The sequence below is a fragment of the Balearica regulorum genome, chromosome 3 (assembly GCF_011004875.1).
Source record: "Balearica regulorum gibbericeps isolate bBalReg1 chromosome 3, bBalReg1.pri, whole genome shotgun sequence".
Taxonomy (NCBI): Eukaryota; Metazoa; Chordata; class Aves; order Gruiformes; family Gruidae; genus Balearica; species Balearica regulorum.
The window spans coordinates 90,797,301-90,825,076 of record NC_046186.1 but is presented as its reverse complement, the minus strand read 5'-3'; the positions used below and the strand labels follow the sequence as shown (position 1 = coordinate 90,825,076).

General features: G+C 36.1%; 1 protein-coding gene across 2 annotated transcripts in view; it reads right to left on the bottom strand.

The window, feature by feature from the left end:
* Positions 1 to 27,776, bottom strand: part of BIRC6 (baculoviral IAP repeat containing 6) — a 184,833-nt gene that overhangs the window by 86,035 nt on the left and 71,022 nt on the right. For both annotated transcript variants that reach the window (XM_075748914.1, XM_075748915.1), the window contains exons 33-50: positions 27,002 to 27,129; positions 26,266 to 26,397; positions 24,073 to 24,288; positions 23,520 to 23,703; positions 22,963 to 23,118; positions 22,476 to 22,609; positions 21,266 to 21,419; positions 20,381 to 20,497; positions 19,221 to 19,375; positions 17,890 to 18,016; positions 16,929 to 17,039; positions 10,351 to 10,484; positions 9,139 to 9,266; positions 6,398 to 6,960; positions 3,230 to 3,405; positions 2,596 to 2,692; positions 2,226 to 2,420; positions 187 to 387 (exon numbers count right to left, since the gene is read on the bottom strand). In XM_075748914.1, coding sequence (XP_075605029.1) covers positions 187 to 387; positions 2,226 to 2,420; positions 2,596 to 2,692; positions 3,230 to 3,405; positions 6,398 to 6,960; positions 9,139 to 9,266; positions 10,351 to 10,484; positions 16,929 to 17,039; positions 17,890 to 18,016; positions 19,221 to 19,375; positions 20,381 to 20,497; positions 21,266 to 21,419; positions 22,476 to 22,609; positions 22,963 to 23,118; positions 23,520 to 23,703; positions 24,073 to 24,288; positions 26,266 to 26,397; positions 27,002 to 27,129 — 3,108 coding nt within the window. The remainder of the gene's footprint in view (positions 1 to 186; positions 388 to 2,225; positions 2,421 to 2,595; positions 2,693 to 3,229; positions 3,406 to 6,397; positions 6,961 to 9,138; positions 9,267 to 10,350; positions 10,485 to 16,928; positions 17,040 to 17,889; positions 18,017 to 19,220; positions 19,376 to 20,380; positions 20,498 to 21,265; positions 21,420 to 22,475; positions 22,610 to 22,962; positions 23,119 to 23,519; positions 23,704 to 24,072; positions 24,289 to 26,265; positions 26,398 to 27,001; positions 27,130 to 27,776) is intronic.

The window sequence follows — 27,776 nt, the reverse complement described above, 5'->3', positions numbered from 1 at the left end:
TCAAGCAGAGGCAGGGCCTTCCATTCTCGAGGAAAGCAGAATTAGCAAGCTTTTCAACTTCTTTTACAGGCATTCTTCAAACAACCTGTCAGCTCTAGTTCCTCTGATCACACTCTTTGTACCATTTCTAAATACTACTATCCTTCAAATTTTCAAACCAGCATCAATGTCAGTGAATCTACTTACTCGCCAGAGAGGCCAGGTGAGGCTGGATGTGGATCTCCTTGAGCAGCACGGCTGCAGGAAGGTGGATTGTGAGGTCACACCAAGCTTCCTCAGGTAAAAATATGTATGACCATGCAGCAGAGCGAGCTCTTCTGTGGGGAGGAGTAGCCTGTAACAGCACTTCAGCTGGCTGGGCAGTGGGACTGCTTGAGGTGATGGAACCTTCAAAAACAGCACCGTTAACATTGATTATTAATGTTTATTAATAAATCCCAGATTAATTTACAATCTGAACTGTGGAAAACACCTTTTTTTTTTCCCTATCTCACCTGTTTTGGTTTATCAATAACAACCCACGTGTAATAATGACAACTGCAGAGGTATTTTTCTTTTACTCTTAGACTGTTTTACAATAGGCAGTTTACATATCCACCTGCATATGCACGTGCTTGGAAATTTGCTAGGAGACACTTGCTACCAAAGTCTTAAACTTTCTATCAAGAGTTTATTGGAAAAATAAACCAATCAAAAATGTGCAAGTTGAACCATATGCTTAGAACTTAACTTAGATAATTCATACTTAACATAATGAAGGCTTTAAAGGTTTAAATATTGCAATAATAATATGAACAACTTTATAATGGAAGTCTGCAAACCTTTTTCTTTAAAAAGGTTTGTTTCACATGAAAATCTTTTTTTAAAGGCACTAGGAAAAAAAATCCTGACCACAGCAGCCCCTTATTTTTCTAATCTTAGCATGAGTTAAGCACAAAGTAGGAAGATCTTCTAGGCTGTCTTCTTTAGCAAGTTGTATGGCACAACAAGACCAGATTTGCACTGTTCAAACTCCAGGTACTTGGGGTATTTTACTTTACAGCAGCTCTACCCTGGCCCAAGACTGAATGCAGAGTAGTAGCTGGACATCTTTTGACAGACTTTCATCCCAAATGAATCGAGTTCGTCTCTCAGAGAACACTACATGATAAGAATCAGAGTGTAGTAAGTGAGGACACCCAAAAGGTTAATTTCAAAAGCACACTCCTGACAAAGTAAAAAGATAGATGCACTCATAGCAAGCACTTTGCAATTTCTGAGATAAGACATGCAAGAACCTACCACCATACATGCTTAGGATTTTTACTAAAAGTAATCAAGTACTGACATTTGCAGGATTCTTAAATTTACCTTTTCAGAATTTGTGAAGAGCAAGGTAGAAGATTTCTAATGGACTCCTATTCTGCCAAATAAACTTTTTTTTTTTTAAATTTCATTTCATTATTTTTGACACTCTTAAATTTGAATAACAGAACTGCACGGATTTCTCTCGTCCAACAATTTTTCCAGAAATTTTAAAAATAATCCTTTTGTTCTCCCCTCTTGACAGTGAGACACACTGTATGAATACATTCATGGGCTACACTAGGCTAGTGGGCAGCAACAGAAAACATTAAGACACTAGTGGTGAAAAGGAGCCTTTGTAAGATATTAGAGTACATCTACATCTTAAAACACATGCATTTTAGTAATACTGAAACAGCATTGCAATTCTAACAAACGTTCATGCAGGCAACATCGGAGCAATTAGGTGCATGTGGGACAGCAGCAGCAATACCAGCCCCATCCAGCTTCTGCTGCTCTGTTTGACCTAGCTCAGGCTCACTCTGTGTCATTCAGCTTTGCTATGCTTCTGTAACAGCCCCATCAAATCTGATGTGCCTGAAGTGAAGTCAGTGAGTCCTAGTGTGCCTATGGCAGATGGTGGGCTGGAACTGGGTATCCCCTGACCTAGAGAGGAAGGAAGTAGCCCACCTTGATGCATGACTACATCAGATACAGATCACTCCCTTTCCTTCCTTCCCCTATCCACAAAGGTCTTACTATCTGTGGAGCAGGGGCTACCTTCCTCCACCAACATCATCTTGAAACACCAGCAACCCCTCTGTTTAGGAGATTTAATAGTATTGCAACATTTGACACTATCACAAGATTTCTTGTTAAAAACTTGATACAGATTCAAATGACCAGTGGATACTAATATAAGAGAAAGAAGTATTACTCACCCAAAGGCGCAAAATTGTGAATTCCTTCTGCGTTATCAGGCTCAGAAGCTAGCACCCTAGCTTTCAAACTGCTGTCTGTTGCTTTGGTGGGACCAGAGTCAAGAAATTTCATAATAGTCGAAACCATACTTCTCGCTGTGTTAACAATAGCTCTTGTGCTTGTTACCATGTTGTTACAAATAAGCTGAACACCACCTGTGTATAATGTGGGCAGGAGGGCGGAAAAAACAACACCTTTCAGATTCTAAGCAAGCAAAGGCCTATTTAGTAAGTTTGCTCCTCCAGGCACATATCTGTATTCCTTAAGTGCCAAAAAATTTTTTTACAATAAACCTTTTACTTGACGCAGCTAAAGAAAAGATATCCTTACCCATATCATGGAAGGCCTTCAGTGCCTCACTTGTATCCAACACTCGTAAAATGAACCAGAGCAGTGGCTCAGATAACTGACAAGTGGCGAGAGAACCCTAGAAGTTAAGAAATACATAGTTTCATGCAAAATTAATATGACAGAAATATTCATTAGTATCCCCTACTAGCAGGCAAAAATTCCAGAGAGGAAATGCCACCATAATTTACTGCAAAATAACAGTATCATGCTCCATATGGTTCACTCCTACGTAGCAGAAGTCTTTGTGATAAGGAAAAGATCAAACTACCAGGGTAAGCAGCTGAAGGGAAATAAGAATACCTACTAATATGAACACAATAAATGTGCTTCCCACCTGAACATAACAACACATTCAATCTATCTTCAAGCTTTTAGCCAGGAACATTTAGGGGAATGTCAAAATGTCCTTACAGAGACTCACACTCTCCATCTACCATGGGCAATGGAGAGAGGCTTCCTAACTTCAGCACCAAAGTTCAGTGAGATGAAGATGAAAAATGTTAACATTTCTTTTACGTAGCACTAGTTCAGTTTTCTGAGCTTATTATAGATTACAGTATCAACTAAGCTATAATTCACTTGAAGCACAGCAGACAGACCTAAGGGAACTTACCTGTCTTCCCATGTACCCACAGGCCATGTAGGTAAGAATTGGCTGAAGCATGACTTGCACTGTTGTTGCTTTTTTACTAAGTGTTGTCAGGATAGTGAACAACCCATCGCCAACTGATATTGCATCCAAGCCACCGTGAAAGTTTTCGTGCTTAGTGAGATGTAAGCCACTTGCACCTTAGTGAAAACAGAAACAGTTCAAAGGTCAGAAGTTGAGACCTAAGAAACCATTACAGCACATAAGAGAACTCAAGGATATTTAAATTTCTTTTAGTTAAATGTTCACATGGATTTTACAAACTACAAATGGGCCACTTTTCAGGATCATATAAATTACTATTAGTGTTCCTAGATAGATCCTACCTTCTTTACAGTATAAATAGGAAGACTTGACCCAGGAAGTCAGGGAATTTAAATCCAATTTAGGTAAGACCATACAAACGACTGTAATTAGTGAAGGAGACAGATTAAGAACTACAAGGATTGGAATCACTCCTAGCCAGAAGCAACTAACAAGTATTTAAGATTTTTTTCAGGTAAGTGCACTTGTGCAGCCAAAAAGCCCCAAAACCATTTAACATATATATATTTCTGTCAGAAATACCTCTCCCAGAATTCTGCTTCTCAGTGTAACAGCTCAGGATTTATTAATGAGGATTTACTGAATATCAACATTCAGCAATATTGATTACACACTGCTGAAATTGAGGATAGAAAGCAAAAGAATAGTCTTCCCAAGGAAGAGTTTACGTCTATAAATACAACTGTCTTACAAAGCATATCACATCAATCTGGAAGAGCTTTTAAAAGTGGTTTTAGATTTGAGTCGGGGGAATGGATGGAATAATCCCGTTCCATTTACAGAAAGTGGATTTATACTAACAAATAATAAAAAATAATGTGGAGCATGCTTTAGAGAAACACTCCAGCAGGAGAAGTGACAGCTGTAGTACTTTAATCACCTTCAAGCTATCAAGAAAGAAAATATTGATAAGCACGGGATACATGGAGACAGACAAGGAAGGTCTTAAGACTCAGTCTCTGCATGGTCTAGAAAAGTTAAGTAGAATGAATGAATGAATGACGGAGCTGAAGCCAACTAAGGTGGCTGTGAAGACTTTGAGACAAGGAGAAGGTAGGATAGGGAGGGTAATATTGTAACTTGTATGATTTTCATAGTCTGTCAATGACAAAGTATAAAAACCTAATGAAATAAATAGACAAAATGGTCATAAAAGAAAAATCCGACAAATGTTTTAACTTCATGTGACAAGCAAATTACTCAAGGCCATCCTGGTCCCCAACCAGCTGGCTCACCAGGTGCAGTAAATTATTAGCATAAATTTTGACACCAGAGCCACTACCTATCAGTACACATCTGCAGATATCATCTTGTTTATCTTTTCTGGGTAGCTAGCATGCTGCACTAGCTATTCCATGTTTACTATCATATGCTGATAACTGACTTCTGAATCATACATAACCTTGGCTGCAGTCTTGGAGAAATGTTTTGCTCATTGGAATTGTCTGGAGAGAGCTTAATACAGTTCTTCATGAAGGAACTAAAACCACAAATAGCTGTGTTCTATCTTCCCAAAATACACATACAAATTAGTTTCAATAATCTATATTGAAAGACCTTGGGAGGAACAATCCACTGAAGGGATCAGCTGGCCCAATATCCTGAATTCAATGAAAAATGTTTTGAAACAACAGTATCTTTCCAAATTGCCTTTTAAAAAATGCAAAACAACTGCTGGACAAAAATCAGTGGTTCAGAAAGACATCAAAGTTGAGGAGAAGAATTTTTGAATTTCACCCCAAAGAAACACATATTGAGCACAAACTATCATTCCCAGAACAAACTACTTTCAGTGTTCATAGCGTATTTGCAATATGACACCAACTACCCAGAGTAAAGGAGGAGACATTCTGGAATTAATTTCGGGAAGGTTCCAACAGCGCAATCCAGGCTTGTCAAATCCTGCCTGCAGTTTAATTTGACTACTGGAGGCTTCTACTTTTTCCTCAATTGCTTTTATGCCAAAATGAACCACTGGTCTAACATTCATGTGCTCTCATTCAAAAAGTATACTGTCTTCTGATAATAGCACTGGTTAACAGTTTCACATCTGCTTACAAGACACTAACACAGAAAAGGCCAGGAACTTTCTTCGAAACAAGAATTGCTATAAGGAGAACAAAATTTTACTATTATGCCTGAAATGGAGTGCAAACTCTTTGCCTATCCTCCTGCAAAATGTTTTTCCAGTTTTGCGCATGCAGTAACATTCATGGTATTTCAGTCAGCAGTTTAATTTGTGCAAATAAACTCTATGCTATCATTACAGCTCATAAGCAAGTCACAAAGACAATCTCTCTGAGAAAATGCACCTTAGGTACATGTCTGACCAACAGCAATTTTGCTGTTCAAAACATCATCAGCTTCCCCACTTGTTCACAGCAGGAAGATCCCACCCACAAATGGAACTGGAACTCCCAGAACATGATGTTAACGAGATTACTGGTAAAACAGAGGAATAGAAAAGTTTACATATTCTGTGCAAGGGCCACAATTGTAATTTGTCTTTTTCAGAAATTATTAAAAAAAAAAAAAAAAGGAAAATAATGCAATACATAGAGAACAATTGAGGTAACGTGTCTACAGTACAAACTGCAGAGGCATGTGATGGCCTCTATGTGAAACCCAGGAAATTCCATTTAAACATAAGGGCTTTTCTACTTAGAATGATTTAACATTGTAACAGGTTGCCCAGAGCTGTTGTGGAGTTTCCACCCTTGGGGAACTAAAAACCCAACTGGACGAGGTACTGAGCAACCTGCTCTATGAGGCAGGCTCTGAGTTCACCCTTTCTGCAGGACTAGTTGGACTAGACAATCTCCAGAGGCCCTTTTCAACACTGACCATTCTGAGATTCAGCAAATTCAAATGTCAAATGCATTCCTGTTTGGTTTTAATTACTGTCTCCCACCTCATAGTAGGTTTTTTTTCCACATACCTGTCTGCTCCTTTCACTTCCTATCAGGCTCTTCTTTCCTGTCATTTCTGTGACACAGTCTTTCATGTATACAGCCAATTTATGAGTTTGTAGACGTTTTAAGTGTTTTACCACCCCAAGATCTTCTGTTTTATTTACAAAATACCTACCAATAATCATTGCCATAGCGCTGCTGTTACACTGGCCAAGCGCAGACAAAATCTGGCTCATAATTTGCTGGTTGGCTAACACCAAGTCTGCCACATATGCAGTTGATCCTTGAGTATTAGCATTGTTTCCATTGCCATCTTTGCCTCCTGAAACCTTTTCTTCATCAGACACGCTGTCTGTAGTACTGCTTGCTACTGGAACACGGGCACTATATTCTCGGTTACTGGAAAGCGGCAGTTGAACTAAAATGTTGACCAGCTTTAACAGATCAAACATAAGTTGATCCCTTGTCATTTCTCCACAAACTGCTTTGGCATCACCTGGACGGATAATATTGGCAAAAAGCCCTCCAAAACACGCTCGAGCACCCACAGAGCTGTCTGAGCCGCTGCGAGACATCACTTTGTCCGAACACGTAATGTAATGATGGACAAGGAAGGTTATAGACTCAATTACTGCAGAAATAGTGCTAACTGATACAACTTCAAAATTCTGTTCCAGTGTAAATTCCAAGAGTTTCACTTGTGCATCCAAGGGTCCCTGGCCCGTCTGGAAAGCACCCCTGAAAGAAAAAAAAATCAATATATTTCACTCTTCAATATTAACAAGTTAAAGAGGTTTTGTTGTTGGTTTTCTGGTTTTTTTCTTTCTTGATTTTTAAGAATCAAAAAACACACCAGACTTTTAATAAATAAAAATCCAGCCATTTTCAGAAATGCATGTTAAAGCACAATCTGATCTTTCAAAGAAATCAAGCATTCGTAACTGTTTAATATACTGGTCATTACAGAGCCTGTAGAACCTGCTCATGCTATCACTTTCCCGATACCACTAAGGATACAAGTTTCCTTTGAAAAATTTTAGGATCCACCTTTTTTTTAATCATTCAGTTAGCTTTGTAAGTGTAGGCTTGGAATACAGTCCTGTTCAGTTGTGAGTGAAAAGTTTGGTATATTTACAGGGAAACTTCATGGGAAGAAGTCGTCTAATACTTTAATATCATTAGGATTATTTGTTTTCTAACAGCAAATTATGATTATTTTGTTTCTTCCCATGTTCTGATTTGTTTGGGGGGGGGCGCGTGCGGGGGTGTTTTCCCCTTTTTTCACCTGAGGTAGAAGACAAACAGTCAGGTTTTAGCTATCTAAATAGTCACTACACATAAGACCATCAGAAGGTACTCAAACTAGCACAGGTTGGTGCTTGTCAGTTGATTGCTTGAAGGATCTCTTTTAGGAGTAAGTTTATTTTCCCAATTACTTTTACACATATACTGGTGGACTACAAAATGAACCTTCTGAATCAGTACATTTAAACTAACTCTTGAACATCCTAACTCTTGAAGTGTTAGTTACTGATTTTTTATATATTTCTCCGTATGTTTTGACATTGATTAATCTTACTATAACTTCTAAATTTAAATACAGAACGAAACAGTTTATAGAATCAGCCCTGAAGAAAATATTTGTCATTTAATTAGTTCTAACAGTAAAACACTGCTTGTCTTCACAATCAATCTTACGCTTTGATCAGACATGGTATACTTCAATATTTACCTGAGGTTTTAGAAATAACCATCTAAACCCTTTTCTGGTGCTTTGCTTCCATTTTATGACATTTCAGTCCCACCTTTGCTTTGTCTCCAAAAAAAAAAAAATCTAACACATTTCAAAACCTATCCTTTCAGTGGTCTCATCAGCTTATTTCAAATAAATTATGGCATGCAGCTATGCATTCCAAGACTTACTGTGAACTAATGATTTTATTGTATTATGACATTTCTTGTATAAGTGACTGATTATCAATGTAGCCTGGTAAACAGCACCCATTCAATTTAAGTTACTATGGTAAAATCTCTTAAGAGAAGGCCAGAACTGTTTGCTGTAGGATTAAAGAATAGCTAACACCAAAGCGCCACCTACTGGGAAGCCAGAAACTAAGAAAGCTCATTCCTAATCATACGAAGCCTTTGTCTGAGGATGAGCAAAACAATACCAGAAATAAATGATAATTCCTAATGTACTTCAGGCCAAACAATTAGCACATTTCTGGTGTACTACTGTATACACAACAGTCTAGTGCCCACTGACCTAAGCCTTGAAGAAGTAGAGCTGTAAAAGACAAGCCATAAGCTCTTATCTCTCCCCTGCCCAGTGGCACTCCTCTACACTAGTGGGGAGACAAGACATCAGTAGGCCCCCGAAGAACAGTGGGGCAGTGGAGGTTTTCCACTGTCAGGTGAGGAGGAGAGGAATAGAAAGACAAAGCAATAAATATGCATATTACTTAAATAGGATTATACAATCTCACATTTCATTCTACCATGTTATAAAAGCCATCCGTATTATTTTCACAATCTATGAATAATTCCTAGAATCTTTCATTAATTCAGGGCTCAGAATACTACTTCTCTTTTTAATAGGTGCTCTTATTTTAGGGATTACTTTAACAAGGCCTAAATCTTAGCTCTAGATGAAAGTCAGTCCAACCGTTTAGTTCTTCTATTCACTATCCCTCACACACGGACGACGCCTGTCTGTGGATTCCAGTTGCACTCTTCCACGTGCCAGAAGCAGCCCAGACCCTGCTGGTAGTGCTGCCGCAACACCCAAGATCTCCATCTATACATACCTTGACAGCATGACAAGGTGGGACACAGACGTCTTAGCTGTGATTCACACTCGCCCAGATTTTAAAGACAAAGAGGGCATGAAAGGAAAAAAAAATAGTTAAGATTTACCTTTCTGTTGAAAGTATATGTATTAACTTCAATAAAAATTCACTGAACATCTGAGGACAAGTTGAAGAAAGGTGCACTTGTAACCGAGTAAGAAATTCTTGCATAGCTTGTGTCGCTGTTGGCCCAACCTAGAGGGAAAGGCATTTTAATAAGTATTATATAAATCTGAAATGTCTTCAAGAACATTAAGTAGTATCTAACAAGAATATTTTCTAAGAACAGAAAAATATCATGTAGCTTAACTTGCTGTCTGAAAAAATTTACAGGGTTTTCACAGGAGAACCATTCCATATTGATTTATATTCTGTGTTTTTCTACTACTAAACATGAGTAAAAAGCAAATAATTCAGTTCTTTCCCTAAGACTCAATTTGGAGCTTGAGACTTTATCTTTTTGGCAATGCAAACTACACTTCACACAGAATACATTTCTGTGCTAATCTGAATGTCTTTTCACAAACTAGACATTTACATATAAGTGCTTTAAATTAATGGCACTGTGTAATTTTTAAGTTCTGGAAAAGACTATGCATTTTCTAAAAATTTTTCTGGGAAATACCAGGTGTTTTCTGTCTCCTAAACTAAGTGTTTCTGAGACTCCTGTCAAACATTACATACAATTAAGTTAACTTGGGCTTTTTTAAAATCACTATTCACAGATGTTTCGAAAACTGCAAAAAGCAAAAAAAAACATTAGTTGAAATCAGGAGAAACAGTATACCTGAATTCAGAAAACACGCAGAAAATAAAAGTATGATTTTAATTCTGGAATTATTAGGTATTTAAACTTAATCTTCATTAGCATATTTATCCCAACCCAACAAGATTTCAGGAAACTAACTGAACTCTATTGCATTTTTCATGTGTGCAACTAGGAATCCTAACATGGAACACATTCACTGACATATTGCAGGGCATTATCTCCCTGTGGCAGGTCTCCAGATAGTTGTAAAAATGTACAATCACTACTCAGAGTGTGTCACCAACACGAACTTCCCAATGGCTGCTCATCAGAGCCAACTAAGACTATAACCAAAAAAAGAAACAAGTCAAGGATATAATACATTATGAATAATACATATTATATATGTATTATACATGTGTATATATATACATATATACATATTATATATGTATATATACATATATTCATGTGAAGTGTATTGAAATGCTATTACAAAGAGGTTGTTTTCTTATTTTAATTGCTAGTTACCTGTGGACTGTGTTGATTTGTTCCATGAGGATTAGTGCCGGAAAGAAATTTCACTAACACATGAATGAGGTTTGAATCTGACACCAACAATTGGGCAGTACTTTCCTGAGCTCCAATGGCACTGCTTGGACCAGCTTAAAAATAAAGACATAAAAATTAAATCTGTAATCTTAAGCACTAAGTGTAAATCAAACATTTATATTGCATATCCCTTATAATTATTTCATGATGTGTAAATATTCTCAGCAAAATCAGCTACTGAAACCTGCTTACTCAGGACTACAATTTTGAGTGTAGAGTTTTTGATTAAGCACAGATATAAACCCCCAAAACTGTTCCACCAGTGTTCCAAGCTTGTTAAGGCAGTATTCCTGGAAGTAGAGCTTCATTTTGTAGAAGCAATATATACAGACATTTTGATTTGTTTCTCTTTGCTAGTCCAACACTTTAATAAGGCTTAAGTGCATTTGTTAGTTTGTCAGACAGAGACCGCATGTTCTATTATCCTGTAAACAATCAAGATATTTTTGTCCTTGACACATTCAGAGACTTCTCATCACCGACCAAAACTGTAGGGAGCTTAATAGACAAGAACTTTGCAGACCAGAATTAGAATGAAAATACACCCTTCAATGATCAAACAAATGAGCTTTATTGAATGTGAAGTCTTGCTCCTTCAGCAGTAGTATACTGAATCAATTCAAAACACAACTTGAAAAAAGCTTAGCCTACTGAATAAAAATACATATTTTTAGAATATTACATGTATCTAAATGAAGTTATAGGTTATTACATGCTGAAGTTGTGATCTCTTTCAGGCTATCTCATCATATATAAGAGATTAAATCAAGAGGAAATGATGCTCTGGTGTGAGAGCTTGGCTGGCATCCCTTTGCATTCCAAGATAAGAGTCTTAATTAGGGAGGCTGCTAAAAGAACCAAATCCTGAACTACTTACTAATCATTCTGTTTACCAGAGTCTTCATAATTCATAAGAATTTCCTTAAATGAAGGAGGGTTAAACTAAAGATCTCAACCAGGAGGGAAACGTCTCCGTGAAAAACAGAATTAAACCCTGACTGCTTCCATCTCTGTTGAAAAGCTTTCAGAGCAATGAAATAAAAATAGCATCGGAAAGACACTTGCTATGAGAAGAAATCCTTATGGGAAGATGGAAGGAGAAGATAATTCGCAGTTAAGTTTTCCCTTTATCAAATGCCATTTTATTCTCAAACTATAAACAGATTTCTTGCTTTAGATGAATGCAGAAAACTACCACTGAAAGTAGTTCTTGTACAGCAATACAAACCATTCTGCATTGATTTCTCAACATTAGTAGTGAAACAAGCCAGTATGGCTACGAGTGATGGCATGGCAATAGCCAAGAAAGCATCTCACAGCATTCCAGTTCCATTGTATTGTAGACAATAAGACTGCTCCAGTTTACATTTGATAGCGCAAAAGATGAAAAGGCTAGGTCTTGTCTGGGTGGGGGACAAGTCTGTAAAAAGCAAGCACACAGTTTCACAGGTTCTCTGAAAGAAAAACTGAACATTTCAGAACAACTGAGAAGCCTTCCGTTGCAGGATGTGCCTTGGAAACACCAGTCTGGGTGCACTGATAAAGTTTATTTTCCATTGCTGAATCTGCACCCCTGAACATTTACTGAAGTAAAACATACAATATGCTGATTTTCCCTCTAAGAAAACTAGGTATGTAGGTTGTAGTTGTTGTTGCGGGGGGAGGGGGGTTGGTTGGTTGTTTTTTGGGGGTGTTTCTGAGTATGTCATGATACAAGTTAAAAATGAAAATAACACTCAGGTCACTAAAAGCACTAACTTTCTAAGCACATAGCTCTTGCACGTATAACTAGACCTGTCATATTACTGCATTTTGGGTTGGGTTTTTTTTTTTCTGAAAAAAGTTCCACTTACAATCTATTTTAAAATTTAAGATAAATCACTATCAGTAAAGTTACATTCAACTGCAGCTGACATAACTAATCAAAATGAGAAGTTAATCTGAATTTGGTTATTCTGTTTTTCATAGTTTTCTGTAACTTTTCATTGTTTCTATGTAACTGCAGCATTTAAACTTTGTGTATAACTTCAGTTTAAAGCTAGATGTCCCTTGAGTTTGTCCAAAAGTACCACGTATCCAAATTAATTTCAAAAATAAGTGTACAAAGCACCCAGAATGTTTATATTTTTATTTGAAAAATGGACATACTTTTGTACTTTCCTGCATTCCTGAATGCTACCTTCACAGACAGAAGGTATTTCATTTTCTTCAGAGAACTTGAATCACCTATGACGTCTATAACAATCATTGTGACAAGCAACATTGCTATTCAATGTTGTTCTTTTTTGAAAAAGAAAACAAAATGAAACAAACTCTCCATTGAAACTACAGCTTTTAGAATATGTATGCTTGCATTTTTCTCAACAGGGCACATTTGGGGTGTGGCTTCAAGTCATTTGATTTATTCACTTGGTGTTTCTTTGAAAGGTAACATTATTTTAAAAACCCCAGCTTTTTCCTGCTGTGTTCACCTTTACTTGTTAGGTCTGTACTGTAAATACTTAATTAAATCTGGCTATTTGTGAAGATGTTACATCTTAATACAAGCAGATGTTACATTAGAACTTCCCTGGATTTGACAGTCCCAGCCCATCTCCTCTTGATGGGCAGTAGCCAAGTCCGCATGCTAACCCTCAACTCATTTCCTTCCAGGATTAGAAGGCTCCATAGTTCTACTGTTTCATGATAGGGTTGATGCCATAACTGAATAAATACATCTTCATTACTTCCTATGTTATTTTATTTATCTATTTTATATTGAACAGCTGAAAATATCACTACAATACAAAACCCCACTTTTTTTCTACATTATATTTGTAGTCTGACATGTTTTGTTTGACATTCGAACTCAGAGTTCACAATGCCTCTACATTATCCGCTTTGTCAGGGAGCGTTTAAGCTCAAAACACTGCTCTCAAACAATATTCCTGGTGACAACAATAACAGATAAGCAAAAGGGCATGTGAAGAGAGCATGAATAGTTCTTGGTAAAGGAACAGATGAGTAAATGCATTATGAGAAGGATTTGACAGATGACAGCTGTTTACTTTAGAGCAACTGTAGCTCTGAGAAATTTTTCTTAGCCGGGTGTCACTGTAGATTTGCTTGTACCCACCTTCCTTTACATGGCATTAAATGGTTCTAGATGTCACCCATCAAATACTGATTTTAAACACCACCCTGGCAAAATTTGTCCCTGGATCGTGTAACCAATTAAAGTCATTATTCTGAAAAGAAACGGTGAGGCTATTGGGTTTATCCCTGAAAAATATCTTGCACTCCTCAGATAAAGAGTTCCTGAAGCACAGAAGTTACACAGCCTGAGCTGTCATTCTGAAGACATTTATTAGCACATAATGGCATAATGAAATAAGATTTTTCTGACCATGAACTGACTTGCTCTAGACAGTGGTTGCTCATAAAATCCCAACATAAGACAGTTCCCGAAAAGAATCTGCCCTATAATCATGTGGGTAAAAAAAAAAACCCAACTAAAAAGCCTTGATTACTACCAGAAAGATCTAGGGTTTTAGAAAAATAACTGAGAAACAGTTCTGAAAGTAACATCTAGATGAGATCTCTAGAATCACCTCATTTCTCATGATGAGATCTTCTAATTCATTGATGTCTTGATGAAATGGTGACCAAAACTGTTAGTCTTCAAGAGTACAACAGTTCAGAAGTAAATTCAAAGAGACTACCCATAAAATGCAAATGACCCAAGAACCTTAACTAGAATGTATGGACAAATATATGAAAAAGCACTGCCCTCTCCACACCCACTCCACCCCTTTGGTTTTCCTTGCATTTCCTTTCTTCTTTTTAAATGAAGGACTGAGGAAAACAGAATGGCTGAATGTGAACATATGTATCAAACGGCAATAATGAATTTCAACTAAATAAGGCAATTTAAGCAGGAGGTTCTCTGAGAAGGCTTTGAGATCCAATGGTTTAGAAAAGTAGTGATACTGGGATTTTCTCCGTGCTAAAATGCCCACCTGCAAAAAAGAGTTCAGTGTAGCTGCATCTATGAGTGGTTACACCTCTAAGTAGTTTTCTAATTTTTGAAAGAGCAAATATGATTATCTAATGAGGATTATGTCAAGAAGAGGTGCCTTCTTGCTTTATTTAAAAGACTTATTGCATCTGAAGAGGTTTACTATATCTGAAATCATCTGAATAAAATATTTTTGGTAGTATTTTTTTCATCAGTGATGATACTCTGCAAATGCATGCATTTGGGGACTTCTTGTAGTGTGGGTAGGCTATTAAAAGGGGAAAAGAACCTCCTTTTATAACCACACATTTTAGCAAGACTAACTTAAATTATTCTCAATGAATTGACGTCTTAGTGGTTTAAAAATAAATAAGTAAATAAACAAAACTAACCATAACCTGTCTATAAAGTGAAGATATGTGAAGAATTTGTACTTCATAGCTTAAACCATTACAGAATTAAAGAGGATAAAAGAGAAACTTGACTCCAAAGCAAGCTGACATGTCACATTTCACCAGTCTCAGGAACAACTTTTCTTTAAATTGTTCACTCTCTACTGGCTGCATGTATTTGAAAAAACCCCAAATCCTATCTCTTCTGGAAAGCTTGATCTTGAAAATTGTAAGTTGATGAGAACTCCTGTGAGATACAGTCTGTAATGGCTTAAGAGACTATTATTAGTCCCAGTTCTGAACTAAAGCACACAGAAACCAAAATAATTGACTGGAGAAGTGCTCTGATGGATCCCACCTTCAACTGTCCAGAAATGAACAGAGATTATTTCACTTCTTAAATGTGACAACTCAGTGCCATCAAGACAGAATATTATCTTGCATTATTAGCTGCTGAGGAATCCTGAGACAGAAGTGATCTGATGGGTGATTAAAATTATTTAGCTCCTGGTTCTGTCAACGAGTACGGCAAAAGGGACAGTTAATCCACATATACGTATAAAAGGAGACACACCTTCAACCTTTTTCTTTACCCTCCAGCAAGCTTGCACCTCCAATCCTTTCCAACTCAACCCCAGCCTCGGGCTCACAATCCTATATACACAAAAATCCACAACCACATTCATATGCTGAAGTGTGCCTGCAATGAGTCACAGGGGTTGCTTCTCAGCAGCTTTTCGTTCACATTCTCACTTGCTGCTCTCAGGCAGTTGCCTAAGAAACTCCTGCAAACACACAGCTGCCTGTCTGTCAGAGCACAACATGGAGCCTCATAACACTTGGAAGAGATTTTCATATGGTCCTGGTGGTACACACAGCATAATTTTTGGAAATCGCTAGTGTACAGTTGCAAATTGGAGTGTTGAAAATACATATGGGTGTTAACTGCAGGCACTGTTATCCTACAAATCAGGCCATGTACTATTCTCAAATACCACAAATAAGATTGACATCTCAGTTTGAGAATATCAATTAACTCTCTTCCATTAGTTTATTCACAGCTCTACTGCTTCACCTAATAGCAAAAATTTCAGCAGATTTTTGTGAGACTGATCTCTAAATACCATCACAGAAAAGGGCCAAAAAGTGAAAACCTGAAGAAAAAAGTGCATCCCAAGGACAATGATTTGAAATAGCACATATGAAAAAAAGATTCATAAGCATCTTTGAGGAAAACGGTGGGGAATAGCTGTGTCATCATATGATGGCAAATTGCTTCATAGAAGTGTGATCTTTAGGTGGCTCTGAGTTTCTTTCTTCTGCAACTACTGTCTTTAGTCATATGCTTGGAGAGAAAACACAATTTAAAAGAGCTCTGACTCAGTCTAACATTTAGGTTTTAAAAGATTCCAGTCTCCAAGTTCTTACTATTTGGTCTTCTTTAGCCTTGAGGACAAGGCCACAAAAGCATTCCTCACGACAGCTGCCCTATGATAGTAAGCCATTTAGAAGCTTAATTTCTTCATTTTAAAATTACATCCTTTAATGTCTACCAGTCTTGTGGTAAAATCTCATTCAAAAGGGAGATTATTTTTAGTGTGCTATGGAGCAACATACAGAATGTGAGATAGTCTGGTGTGCATAGGAAAACGAAATTAAACGAATGGGCTGGATTTCTTTTTTCACGGATTCAGCTTCTAGGGTCTTATTTTGAGATAGTTAACATAAGCAATGACTAGTACCTGCATATTTACAAAAATATTCCTACTGCATCAGAAAAACATGATTCTCAGAGTGCCTTAATCCTTCCTCTCTGCTACTACTTCCCATAGTATAAAGCTAATTCCCAAGGATTTATAATGTTTTCTTTTACCACTAGGGTTTCAGTTTCCATGTTACAAGCAATTCAAGGAGACCACTCTTGAAAAGCCTGAAGTTACGAAGAACCAACAAAACTACTTGTATGACAAAGGGAAAGCTCTGGTAGTCTTTCGGATGGGAATCATTTGATGGAATAGGAATCAACGCTCATCTGTACATCACTAAAACAGGCAACATAAAAAAACCCAAACAACATCCGAACAAAACACAACACACACACAACTTACCATTAAGCTGCATATTCGTCATGAGAGTTAGGCTATGAAGCACAAGGCACCATGTCCGGAGTAAGGTATTAGGATACCATGCCAGAACTGACAGGAAACTAGTTACTGAAGCTGTCAAGAAAAACATGTTTTTCCAAGCTTTAGTCTTCAGGGTATTACTATAAATGTGTTGTGTTTACTGTAAGGTGCTATATTTATTATTGTTATTATTGTTTTTGTTGTTGTATTTATTATTTTTTGAAAACTATTGTTCCAGGAAATGAGGAAGAGAAGCCTCACCAACACTTCACAAGAACTGGCCCATGGAACTTTCTACGGTGCCCAAAGCCTGACATCTCAGAAAAAACAATGCAAAGAAACCTCTGGTTTCAAAATGCTCTCATGGAAGTCAGCAGAACAGGTTCACTATAGCAGGCATTTATGTTTTGGACTATCACCACAAAATATCACACATTTTTTAAACTACAAAAATTAATTTATAGAAATAATTCAACATGTCTTTGTACTAGATTAGCAGACGGATGCCAAAAAGTAATAGGGCTTCCTCCCACACTGACTCCTTCGATAATAAAGGGATCATGGGATGGTATACAAGGAGAAGAAATTTGTCACAGAAGAACATACAGGTGCACAGTTCACCTTAGACTAAGAAGTGTCGTTTTAAAAGTCCTCTTGGGATTAATGTTGAATTAAGAACCACGAATTTTACAATTTAATTTCTGAGGCGATTATGCAAGTTCAAGGAACCATCTCTCAAATTACATACTAGCTACACATTTTTCATGTTAAGAAGATAGCGAGCCCAACAGCTCTTTAATAAGAACACAGAAACCATCCCAACATTGATCTTATCAAGAACACTTACATACTTTTTGCTTATTAGCAAAAAATAATTACTTAAAAAAAAAAATCTTATCTTACACATCCTGAAAATTAATTTCCTCTATTTAATGTATTTTACCTTGGTTCAAGGAAATGACAGGTATTCGGTTAGCGTTATAAAGGAAAATATCAGCGCCACTATCTTTACTTCCAGAGGAGCTGGAATTTAGGCTTAATGTGAGCCATAACTGTAAAAGGGATTCAAGCTGAAAAAGAAGGAGAAAAAAACCCACAAAACCCACTATCAGACCAAACTCACATGTTTTTCCAGAACTCCAGAGCATAAAAGCTTATCTGTTTTGGTTTTAAAAGTCATATCTACATTCTCTGGTGCTACCGTTTCACTGATAACACACATACACTCTCCTTTAGTGGATTTGAAGATTCTGATAAACTTAATATTCAAATTAAATTCAACATAACTAGCAAATACTACTTATACATTTTTGTAACTGATTTCTTCTAAATACAGTTAAGTTTCTCTTAAGAAGTTTCTTCAAACTTATGTTAAAAAAAAACCAAACAGCTTTACACACTTTTCAGAAATGCCTGTATCACAACCTTACATCTGTAACACCAGTTTGCATGTAAGCTATTGAAATGTCTCATTATAGTCAAGTGATGTTTACCAGTCAACTGAAATGATTCAAAAGGCCCATTTAATTACTGGGAAACCTCCTTTGCTATCAGAGACACACTGATGCTCGCTCTCAATAACTCCCTTGAGGAAAATAACCGGTTAGATATTTTGGGGGACTATCAAGGTCCTTTACCCCACAAACTCTATTTTAGATGAGATATTTAAAGAACAACTGAGGGATGGAGTCAGCCACCCAATTAAAACATGAAGAGGTAGGCAGGCACCTAACCACTCATATATAGCAAAGACGACATTTCTTTGTATGTATCAATAAGTGTTGCAAAAGCAATGAATTTTTAAAAAGCATACTTCTAATTTTAACATTTAGGATCACTGGATAATTTGGGTTGGAAGACCTCAGAGGTTATCCAGTCCAATCGTCTGCTCAAAGAAGGTCCAGCTAAGATGTCAGACTAGTCGCTTGGGGGTTTATCCAGCTGGGTTTTTAAAACCTCCACAGATAGAGACTGCACACTTGGTGATACTCTTCACTAATAAGCTAACAATTATCTTTCAGTGAACCTACTAACTTGGTTTTAAGTATGAAAACGTACACCCACTTTTTCACCGTAACAAAAAATACCCTATTTGATAAAAGCTTTCAGCAGCTTGTCTATTACATTATTGGTACTGTTGTCCATGACAACTTCATAAGTAATAAAGCACAAAACATAGCAGGTTACTTGCATCTTAAGTAGTAAGAAATAAAGGAAAACAACTTTCAAATTTAGAAACACTATCACAACATTTCAAAGTTCATACTTCTGTACCTGAACATGGTGGACTTGTAGCATGGAAAAGAGTTTGTTGAAGCATGCACTCAGCATAGGTATAGATGACAACTGTACAATCAGCTGGGTATTTTGGTTAGCAGCATGTAATCCTCTTAACAATGAATCATCTGTTCCACTAGGAGATTGGGTTACTAAAAAAAAAACCAACAAAAAAACAAACCAAGAAGTACCATCCCCCATTAATTATTTTGTAAAAGTTGCTAAAAGTAATTTCATATTTATTTTATTGTATTTTATACTTAACGGAAAGACACTTATTTTATAATTTACAAGAACATCTTCAAAGCAGTGTTCAGCTGAGTTGGACTATTGACTACCATACTGTGAAAGGCATACTTGAATGTCAGACATCTCCATCGTCACAAAAAAATGTTTGGCAAGTGAACTCACAGAATCACATTTTCATAGTTCTTGCCAAACAGGTATTATAGGAGCGTCCAGGTAACACTATGGCAAGACAAACAATTGGAACATCTCTTTCATGCATGTAAAACTACTGTAGTCAATAATAAACTTCCAGAAAATAAAGTCTGAGGATGTCACTAAACCTATTCCATCGTCAGATACTCAACTAATGACTGCATGCACATTAAGGTACTGATACAGCTACAAAAAAAGCACACTTTAACAAGACAGGCAGTGCAACTCACTGAAAATATGTTCAAAAGTAAATCGTCATCATGAGTGTTTTTATATCATAAAAGTTACTGAACAGGCAAGTTCAATATTGTATTCAAATATTTTCACTTTCATCACTAAATACGTGAAACTGTCAGAGCAGCTTTCAAACAGCTGAAATTTCACACTGAATGCAAGAATAAAGCTTCACAAAAATAGAAAAGTTAATGTTCACTTTCACCTAGATAGGAAAATGAAAACAATTCCTCCATTGTACTATTATGTACTGTAAAAGGAATCCTGCATACTTGACCAGTTTCACAAAATGTCTTAAATGTATGTGTACACATACTTAAAAAATATGAATAAAGAAGTATCTCTAAAGCTCAGTCTAACAAGCAAATTCAAGTGAAACATAACTTTTTCTAAGCTGCTAAGTGACTGCAGAAAAAATTAGTACAAATTTCAGAGCATTGTGGTCATTATGTGAAGAGAATGATTTGACAACATGTAGTTACATGTAGGAGATGTGTTTGTTAATGCTTGTAGAATGGAATCAGCCTCCAAGGTGGACATCATTTTCAGCATCAGCTCAGCCTGCTGTTCAAGTCCAACTTCTAGACGTGCATCTAAAGCTACACAAGGCAATAAACAGGGTGAAACTGAATTATATCAAAGATGTATATAATTAGTTAGTCTAACTTTCTGTGCAAGCAACACCGTATACAGTCTACATTAAACTAAAAAATTCTCAGTATCACTAACAGGAAGATTCACTTCTATGTATGACAGAACAGAATGTAAAAACTTATACTCTGAACTGAACGTAAGATTCTCATAGATGTGAAATATATAATGAATAAAATACTACGTTTTTGTGAAACATACACATATTTCTTTTCACAGTCACTTTATTATCACACATAACTAAAGCCGCATATGTTTAAGCCTGTTTTTCTTAAGGTAATAGCTCTCAAACAAGAACCAAAGAGCTGGTTTTCCCCAGTGTGGCAGGGAAAAGATCTATTACCCCAGTCCAGTAGTACTCCTCCAAACTAAACAAGTGTGCCATCTTATTCCTTAGAGTAGAGCCAACTATCCAAAATATCAGCCAACTAGAATAGACCTTCCAAAATTTCCTGAGAAAACAGGAATTATTTAAAACTACCTATAAGTGTATGTTCAAAAATGTTAGAAAATAAGATCTGTTGCTATGTTAGGCTGTTTTAAATATAAAACTCACACAACATTCTCTCAGTTACCACAGAAAAACTGTAGCATATAGAAAATTTAATTCTTTCCACTTAACACACACAGATTGTTAACATAATTGGATATGCAGAAGTGTTAAATACAGTATCACAGAAAAGAGACCCTTAACAGAACTTTAGTTCATTGCTTACCTTGAGAGACTGATACGCTCACAGTTTGTGATCCATTTTTCTCTGTAGTTACCGGTGGTTTTGCAACTGGAATTCCAACGCCTCCAATGTAAGGATTGTAGTTGTAGGTGCCATAATCGGCACCCCAGTAATCGTACCAGGTGCTGCTTATAGGCTTAAAAACCAAACAAAACAAGAAAAAGAAATGAAAGGAGGAGTGTTTTTCTGGCTGCTTTTTAGAGGACATCCAACCAGACAATAAATCATGAAGATACCTGGGGATGGAGTGGACTACGAAGTACTGCCAAAGGAAATGATAGCAGAATAAAGGAGGAGGGCAATATTGGTAACACAAAAATATATTTTGGAATATTCTGGTAAGGTGAGATTTAAAAAAATCTTTACATGTTAGGTAATCAGTGGAAGAACATGTGAGGGACTATAGAGAAAAAAAAAGAAAATTGAGTGTTGTCTGAGCAAGTGGTAAGAAACATAATTTAGGTTAATTCAAATGAGGCTGAAGGTTTAAGTCAATAGTGAGAGGAGTAGGAAAACTCCAAATGACAGTCTCATCCTTATGGGCAGAGAAAAGAGACTCAATATTTTATTATGAAAAGTTGTGTTTGTTTATAAGTAAAATATATTTTTTTTAATATACCTTGACAATACATTATTACATCTAAATGCAATTTTACTACCTCTGATATTTTTAGCTTTGGTTTTAAGTATGAAAGCATTTAATAATTTTCTTGTTCCGCAGAGAAATAAATTTTCAAGTTAGCTGTGTCTCTTCACAGTCTGATGCTGGTCTGAGCACTAACTACCGCTGATTTTATTTTTTTTTAAACACAATATTAGCAGTATTAACTCTTAGGATCAATCACAGAAGCAAATAGCACTCTATTCTTAATAAAAAAAGGACAAGACTAGATCTTACTTTTCTTTTATATTATGCTTTTTTGTCTTTAACACGCTGGAGTAAACTCAGAACATCTTATTTATACAGGTATCTTCATACAAAAGCAAAATATTTTGTGGTTAACTGTGATATGAATACATCTGAGATGTGAATACCATGTTTACATTCTTTCCTGTCATTCTACATTGAACCTTCATAAAAAGTTAAAAGTAGGTCTGAGACATCAAATACCAATAATGAAGAAGTGTAAGACAGAAAGGATTTTACTATTTTACATGTAAAGGTTATCCTGAAAAGTCAAGTGTGTCATACCTTGAAGACTTTGGCTGCAAGAGGATCTTTTTCCAAATCAATATCCAAAGGATCAATATCAACTTCCATTAGGTCTTGCAGTAATTCAAGGTCAATGTCCTTATCTTTTTCTAAAGATGACAGAGGTGGAGCACCTTTGAATGATTAAAAGAACATTAATACCACCAAGTACAAATTATGAAACATGGATATCTCATACACTTAATGGATAATTTTAAGGCTTTTAATATTACAGCTCTTAGGGGAAAACGTTAATGAATGCAATCAAGTTGCCTTTTTAAAAATAATTGGATAAATAACTATTTTTTACTGATCAGATGTAAAACTAAGTTGAAGAATTACTCATATTCTGCCTCTATTTTTAGAAGCTAATTATCCTATCACCAAAAATCCTTTACTGATATTTTGATAGCTACGTAACAGCAAAGGGGTTTTTTAACTTTTTTTCAGTATACATCTTCATATACAAGACTATGAAATAATTTACCTGTGATGTCGTGTGTCAAAGGCTCATCTATTGTTTCCACTAACTGAACTGTGGACTGCTGGAGAGAGTCATCAGAATCCCCAGCCGAAGCTCCAGCATCTTCTCCCAAAGCACTTTCTTCCATAGCTTCAGCTGCTATAGGTGCCAACAACTCTCCTATGTATTAGATTAAGCAGACAAGTCCATTTCAAGCTTTATTCCAGTTACAAATTAACATCCCAGTGTCTAGGCCAATTGCCTGTTTTTCTTCATCTAACTCTAAATTCTCTAAGGGCTACTTCTTCAAGGGGAGGAGTTCTGAATATTTGTCAAATAATCAGGGGTCATATAAATATTAACTTTTCAATGCACAAGTCACTACCTCAGGATTGACTGTAACAGCAATTTGAAATTGCCTTTTTTTTTTCCACACTAATCTCAATTTTATGGTTTTTTTTTTAAACTATCTTAATAGTGTCAGCAGATTCTAACATAAGAATAAAAAGACCTCTAAGACATTAAAGGAAGAAAGTTTCAAGTGCAATGAGCGTTCTGAAAAACATGAACTTCAAACAAACCTGCTAGAATATCCTGCAGCATACAAGTCAGAGAATACTGAGCCCATGCTCCTCCCCAAGAGATGTCTCCTCTGTTAAAGTCAGTTCCAACAAGAAGCAGCAATAATCTTTCCAACTGAGTCTCATTTACAATCTCACATAAATGAATTGTTGGTCTTGTAGCATTTGCAATTCTGGCAAGAACCTATCAAAAAAGAAATACATGCCTATTCATATTTAACACTAAGAAAACATATAATAGCTTTATTTTCTATGATTATTAGATTGTGCTTACAACTAAATCAGGTATTTTTACTAGCTTAAATTTCAGAGTTTTACAAGTGTAATGATAATATTTTCTTAAAAGTTACTTTTTCTATGCAATTTTGAAGGCATCATATTGTAAATTACACAAAAAGGTGACAGATCAGAAAAACTACCTCACCAGAAATTACTAGAAATTTTAACACTGCAGTTAATTTTTACCATCGAGAGAGCAAAAGAGCAGTAACAGAAAGCTAAAGTCATGTGGTCTCCATTGAAACCACAGAGTGATGTTCCATATTCTGTTTACCTTACAAACAAATAGAAGTAAATCCGCATGACAAGTAAAGTCCATGGACAAGAGAAAGAGTGCCAGCTTCTGCACTACAGAAATACAACGTTCATGTGCCAGTGTAAATGGAAGTGGTTCAATTTCTGGAGTTTCCTTTGTTGCTGATACTTCTGTATCTAAAGTAGAACGAGGCCATTCCGCAGTCCGACGTAAGCGTATTAAGTCCTTGAAGTGCTGTAGAAATTAAATTTGAAACAACAGTTACATTTTAAAACTAACCTCTAAATCTTTTCACAGTGAAAATCTGAGGCAGCAATAACAGTAACTGTAAAACTTTTAAAAAAGAAAAAAAGGAGAGTCTAAGAATATATGAGAATCTGGAGTAGAATTAAAGCTTTTTTGGCAGAAAATTGTTTTGGCAGCATGTTATCTCAGGTGACAGACACAATGTAATGAAATTATCCAGTTCTGCACAAAAGCCAATTAAGCCTTTATGTTTGCCATTAAACATATTGAGAATATGTCTTTTAGAAGTTTCTTTCATATTTGCACATCTGCATATAAAGCTATGGTTGCCATGAAGCAAACTGTATTTAAAAATAGCTAATATGGAAATTAACCCTTACAAGAATGCTGACTTCTCAGTTCTTCACATTAGATAAATCATCAATAATTTCCAACTTTCTCAATACTTCCAAGGAAGTCCATTAGCCACCATAAGTTGAACTAGTCTGACACTTGATCAGGACTCTAAGCTACAACTTTTTTGACAGAGGGTCTAAAAATTCCATGGAGGAAATAAGGTGCTTTTATTAATCTTCCCATCCACCAAGGGCACACATCTAGCACCTCAGTTCATTGTTACCAGCTACATGAGCAGTCTAAAATTAGATAACATAAATGCCTCTTATAATCTCACTTAAGTAGTAGATATTGAAGTAGATCAGAGAAAGAACTATTTACTAACACAAAGGTTTCAGCTTTATCCTAAATGCAATAAATGTTTTAAGTTACTCACAGCTTGTCATAACTGAAAGCAATTAGTAGGCAAAGTAGTGAAAACTGCATGAAATGTAACTATCAAGTGTACAGTGATACCATAAACTAGATGTTAAGATACTGCAAGGGGAAAACTCTTTAGTTCGACATGCTTTTTTGATGCAACATGGCTGCTATAAAGTGAAACTTAAATAGCTGGACAGCGTATTTCAGCCAGTGACTCATTTGAAGATGTCTCAAGGGGGCCACCAGTGGTGTAGCCCCCCTGATATAACCTGCTAGAATAAATCAGAAGATAGTGCAGGAAAGAACAGCTCATGACAAGCAGCGTTAGTGAAAACTTAGGGCTTTATTCTTATGCTGGTATTTAAATTTTGGGTTTTTTTCACTTGGTTTTTCTTTTTCCTTTTCCTTTTTTTGTGATTACTGGGAGTTGTAAGATTTCTCCTTAAATCACCTTTAAGGTCCAACATTCTATAATCTCTTTCCACAGGCCTACTTTCAGTCATCCTTAGTGACATTAGTACTTCTGGAACTAGAGAGTAAATATTTAGAGAGATACTTAAGTTTCGTAGCTAGAAAGATTTACACAGTTTGTGTGTCCCCTGCAAAGTTGATGTTACCATCTCCAGAAATCCCTAAACTGAAGCACCTCATCTCACAATCAAAATAATTCTTTAACTACCACATCCACTCTCAGTACCTGGGGCTTACTGCAAGATGCCACAACGTATGTGAAAAGTACTTTTAGGAAGCTAAGAATCTTCTGAGAACGCTCAGAAAACATTCTCACAAGTTGTATTTATTAGTTTGGGGAGACAGTCATAGGCATGATTATTTTCTGATTACTCAACCAGGAGAGCATCCAGAAGAGTATCATTCATAAAAATTAGCCATATAAAGTATTATTTTACATTTCTATTGGTATATGTTATCCAAAGTTTAGAAATACAACTAGTGTTCCCAAAGCTACAACATTATTGGTGAATTTGGCAATGACAAGCTAAAAAAATCCCTTTAGAAGGAGAAACTATTTTTCACAGTGGAAGAAATTTCCAGATGGCTGCTCTTTCAGCATCAGAATATACTTGATAGCAGCCATGATGAAACAACTTTTTAAAATAAGGTCAATGTAGAACAAAAATGACTTTGCAGGAACAGGTCTTTTCACACAAAGGACAAGAAGTCAGTTACAGTTTCAAAGCATCATACCTTTGAAGTAGCCTGCTTTAGTTTTGCCTGTTCTACTAAAAGTTTGTATGATGATCCTTTGTTGCTTTGTATTTTCTCTTTTTCCATCTGTTCCACCAAAGCCTTCTGTTTTGCTTTTAATAAGTTAAGTTGCTAAAAGAAAATGTTAATAGGAAAAAATGAAAATTTAAGCAATAAGATGTTAAAAGGATCAGTAGGTTCATATGAGAGTAATCTTCAGTTCAAATTGTAACTTGAGCTTTTAAAATACAGTTTATATACAATTTTAACTAAGACACCGTCAGGGGCGACTAGCAGAACCAGAACAGATGAGGTTTAAGAAGAAACGGTATTTTTAAAGGAGCTCAAGACATACATGCCCAGGGTCATAAAACCTGCATGGTTGCATTTAGAAATGAAAATTTTGTGTCTTAAGAATGACCAACTCTTAAATGACAGCTTAGGTGCTTGCACTCAGGTGTACCCAGATTCATCTAGAAAGTAAATTATATTTATTGTCCAATATGGGTCACAGAGTGCAACAGTACTGTCCAACATCTGTTCTTCCAGCAGATCCCATGCCCCACGGTTTGAGACGAATGTCAAAGAAGTTAGGCAGCCTTTAGCTATAGAATCAGACCTATGCAAAAGCAAGGCTGAATGAGTCCCAAGGCCAAAGCTGTTCTTTGAAGAAATGAGATATACTATAAACGAGAGATACTTCTGTGAAAATAGCCACCACCGTGCTGGAAATCACCTGTTTATGATGCACGAGCTGCTTTCTGATCTTTCGGGAATACAGTCTATCTAGGCTACTATTGCCTTTAGTAGATCTGCTCAGACTCTGAGTATGAAGGCTATTGTTTATAAAACTCCACTGGTTTCCTAATGGAAATAGAAAAAAATAAGATATTAATCCATCTTATTAAACCTCACTTAACTCCAGAGAAAAGCATTTACACTGCAGCAACGGTTAGCATCTCCATACGCTAAATACTAAAGAAACAAGCAAAATCTAATTCTCTTAGTATTATGCAACTATTACCACAAATGATAGTATTTCTGTGTAATTTTAAAATGCAGTGGTACCATCTTGTTTTCGTTATTTTTAAAACATATACGGAGGTAAGCAAGACTGTCTGAACTAAAAATACCTGAACAGCTTCTATAACACAAAAACTTTACAGTTTTCATTTTTAGATAAGATGTTAAAAACCATAGCTAATCCACTTTAATAATAATAAACAGACAAAAATGCATTTAAAAAAACTGAATACAAATACCATGGCAAATACCAAATGAGTTATGAAGTCATACTGTTGCCCTTTCTCACAATACAAACTGTCTCAACATGGTGTACGCTCAATTGCCAGGTCCCAGAGTGACAGGATAATACACAAACATTTTACAAACTAAAATCAATCCTGTATTTTGCATTTTAAAAAAATATTTCTAAGGAGAAGGGGATGTAAAGAAGCAGACAACAGTGCAAATAAAATTATCACAACACCTGTTTTAAAAATCTCATTATC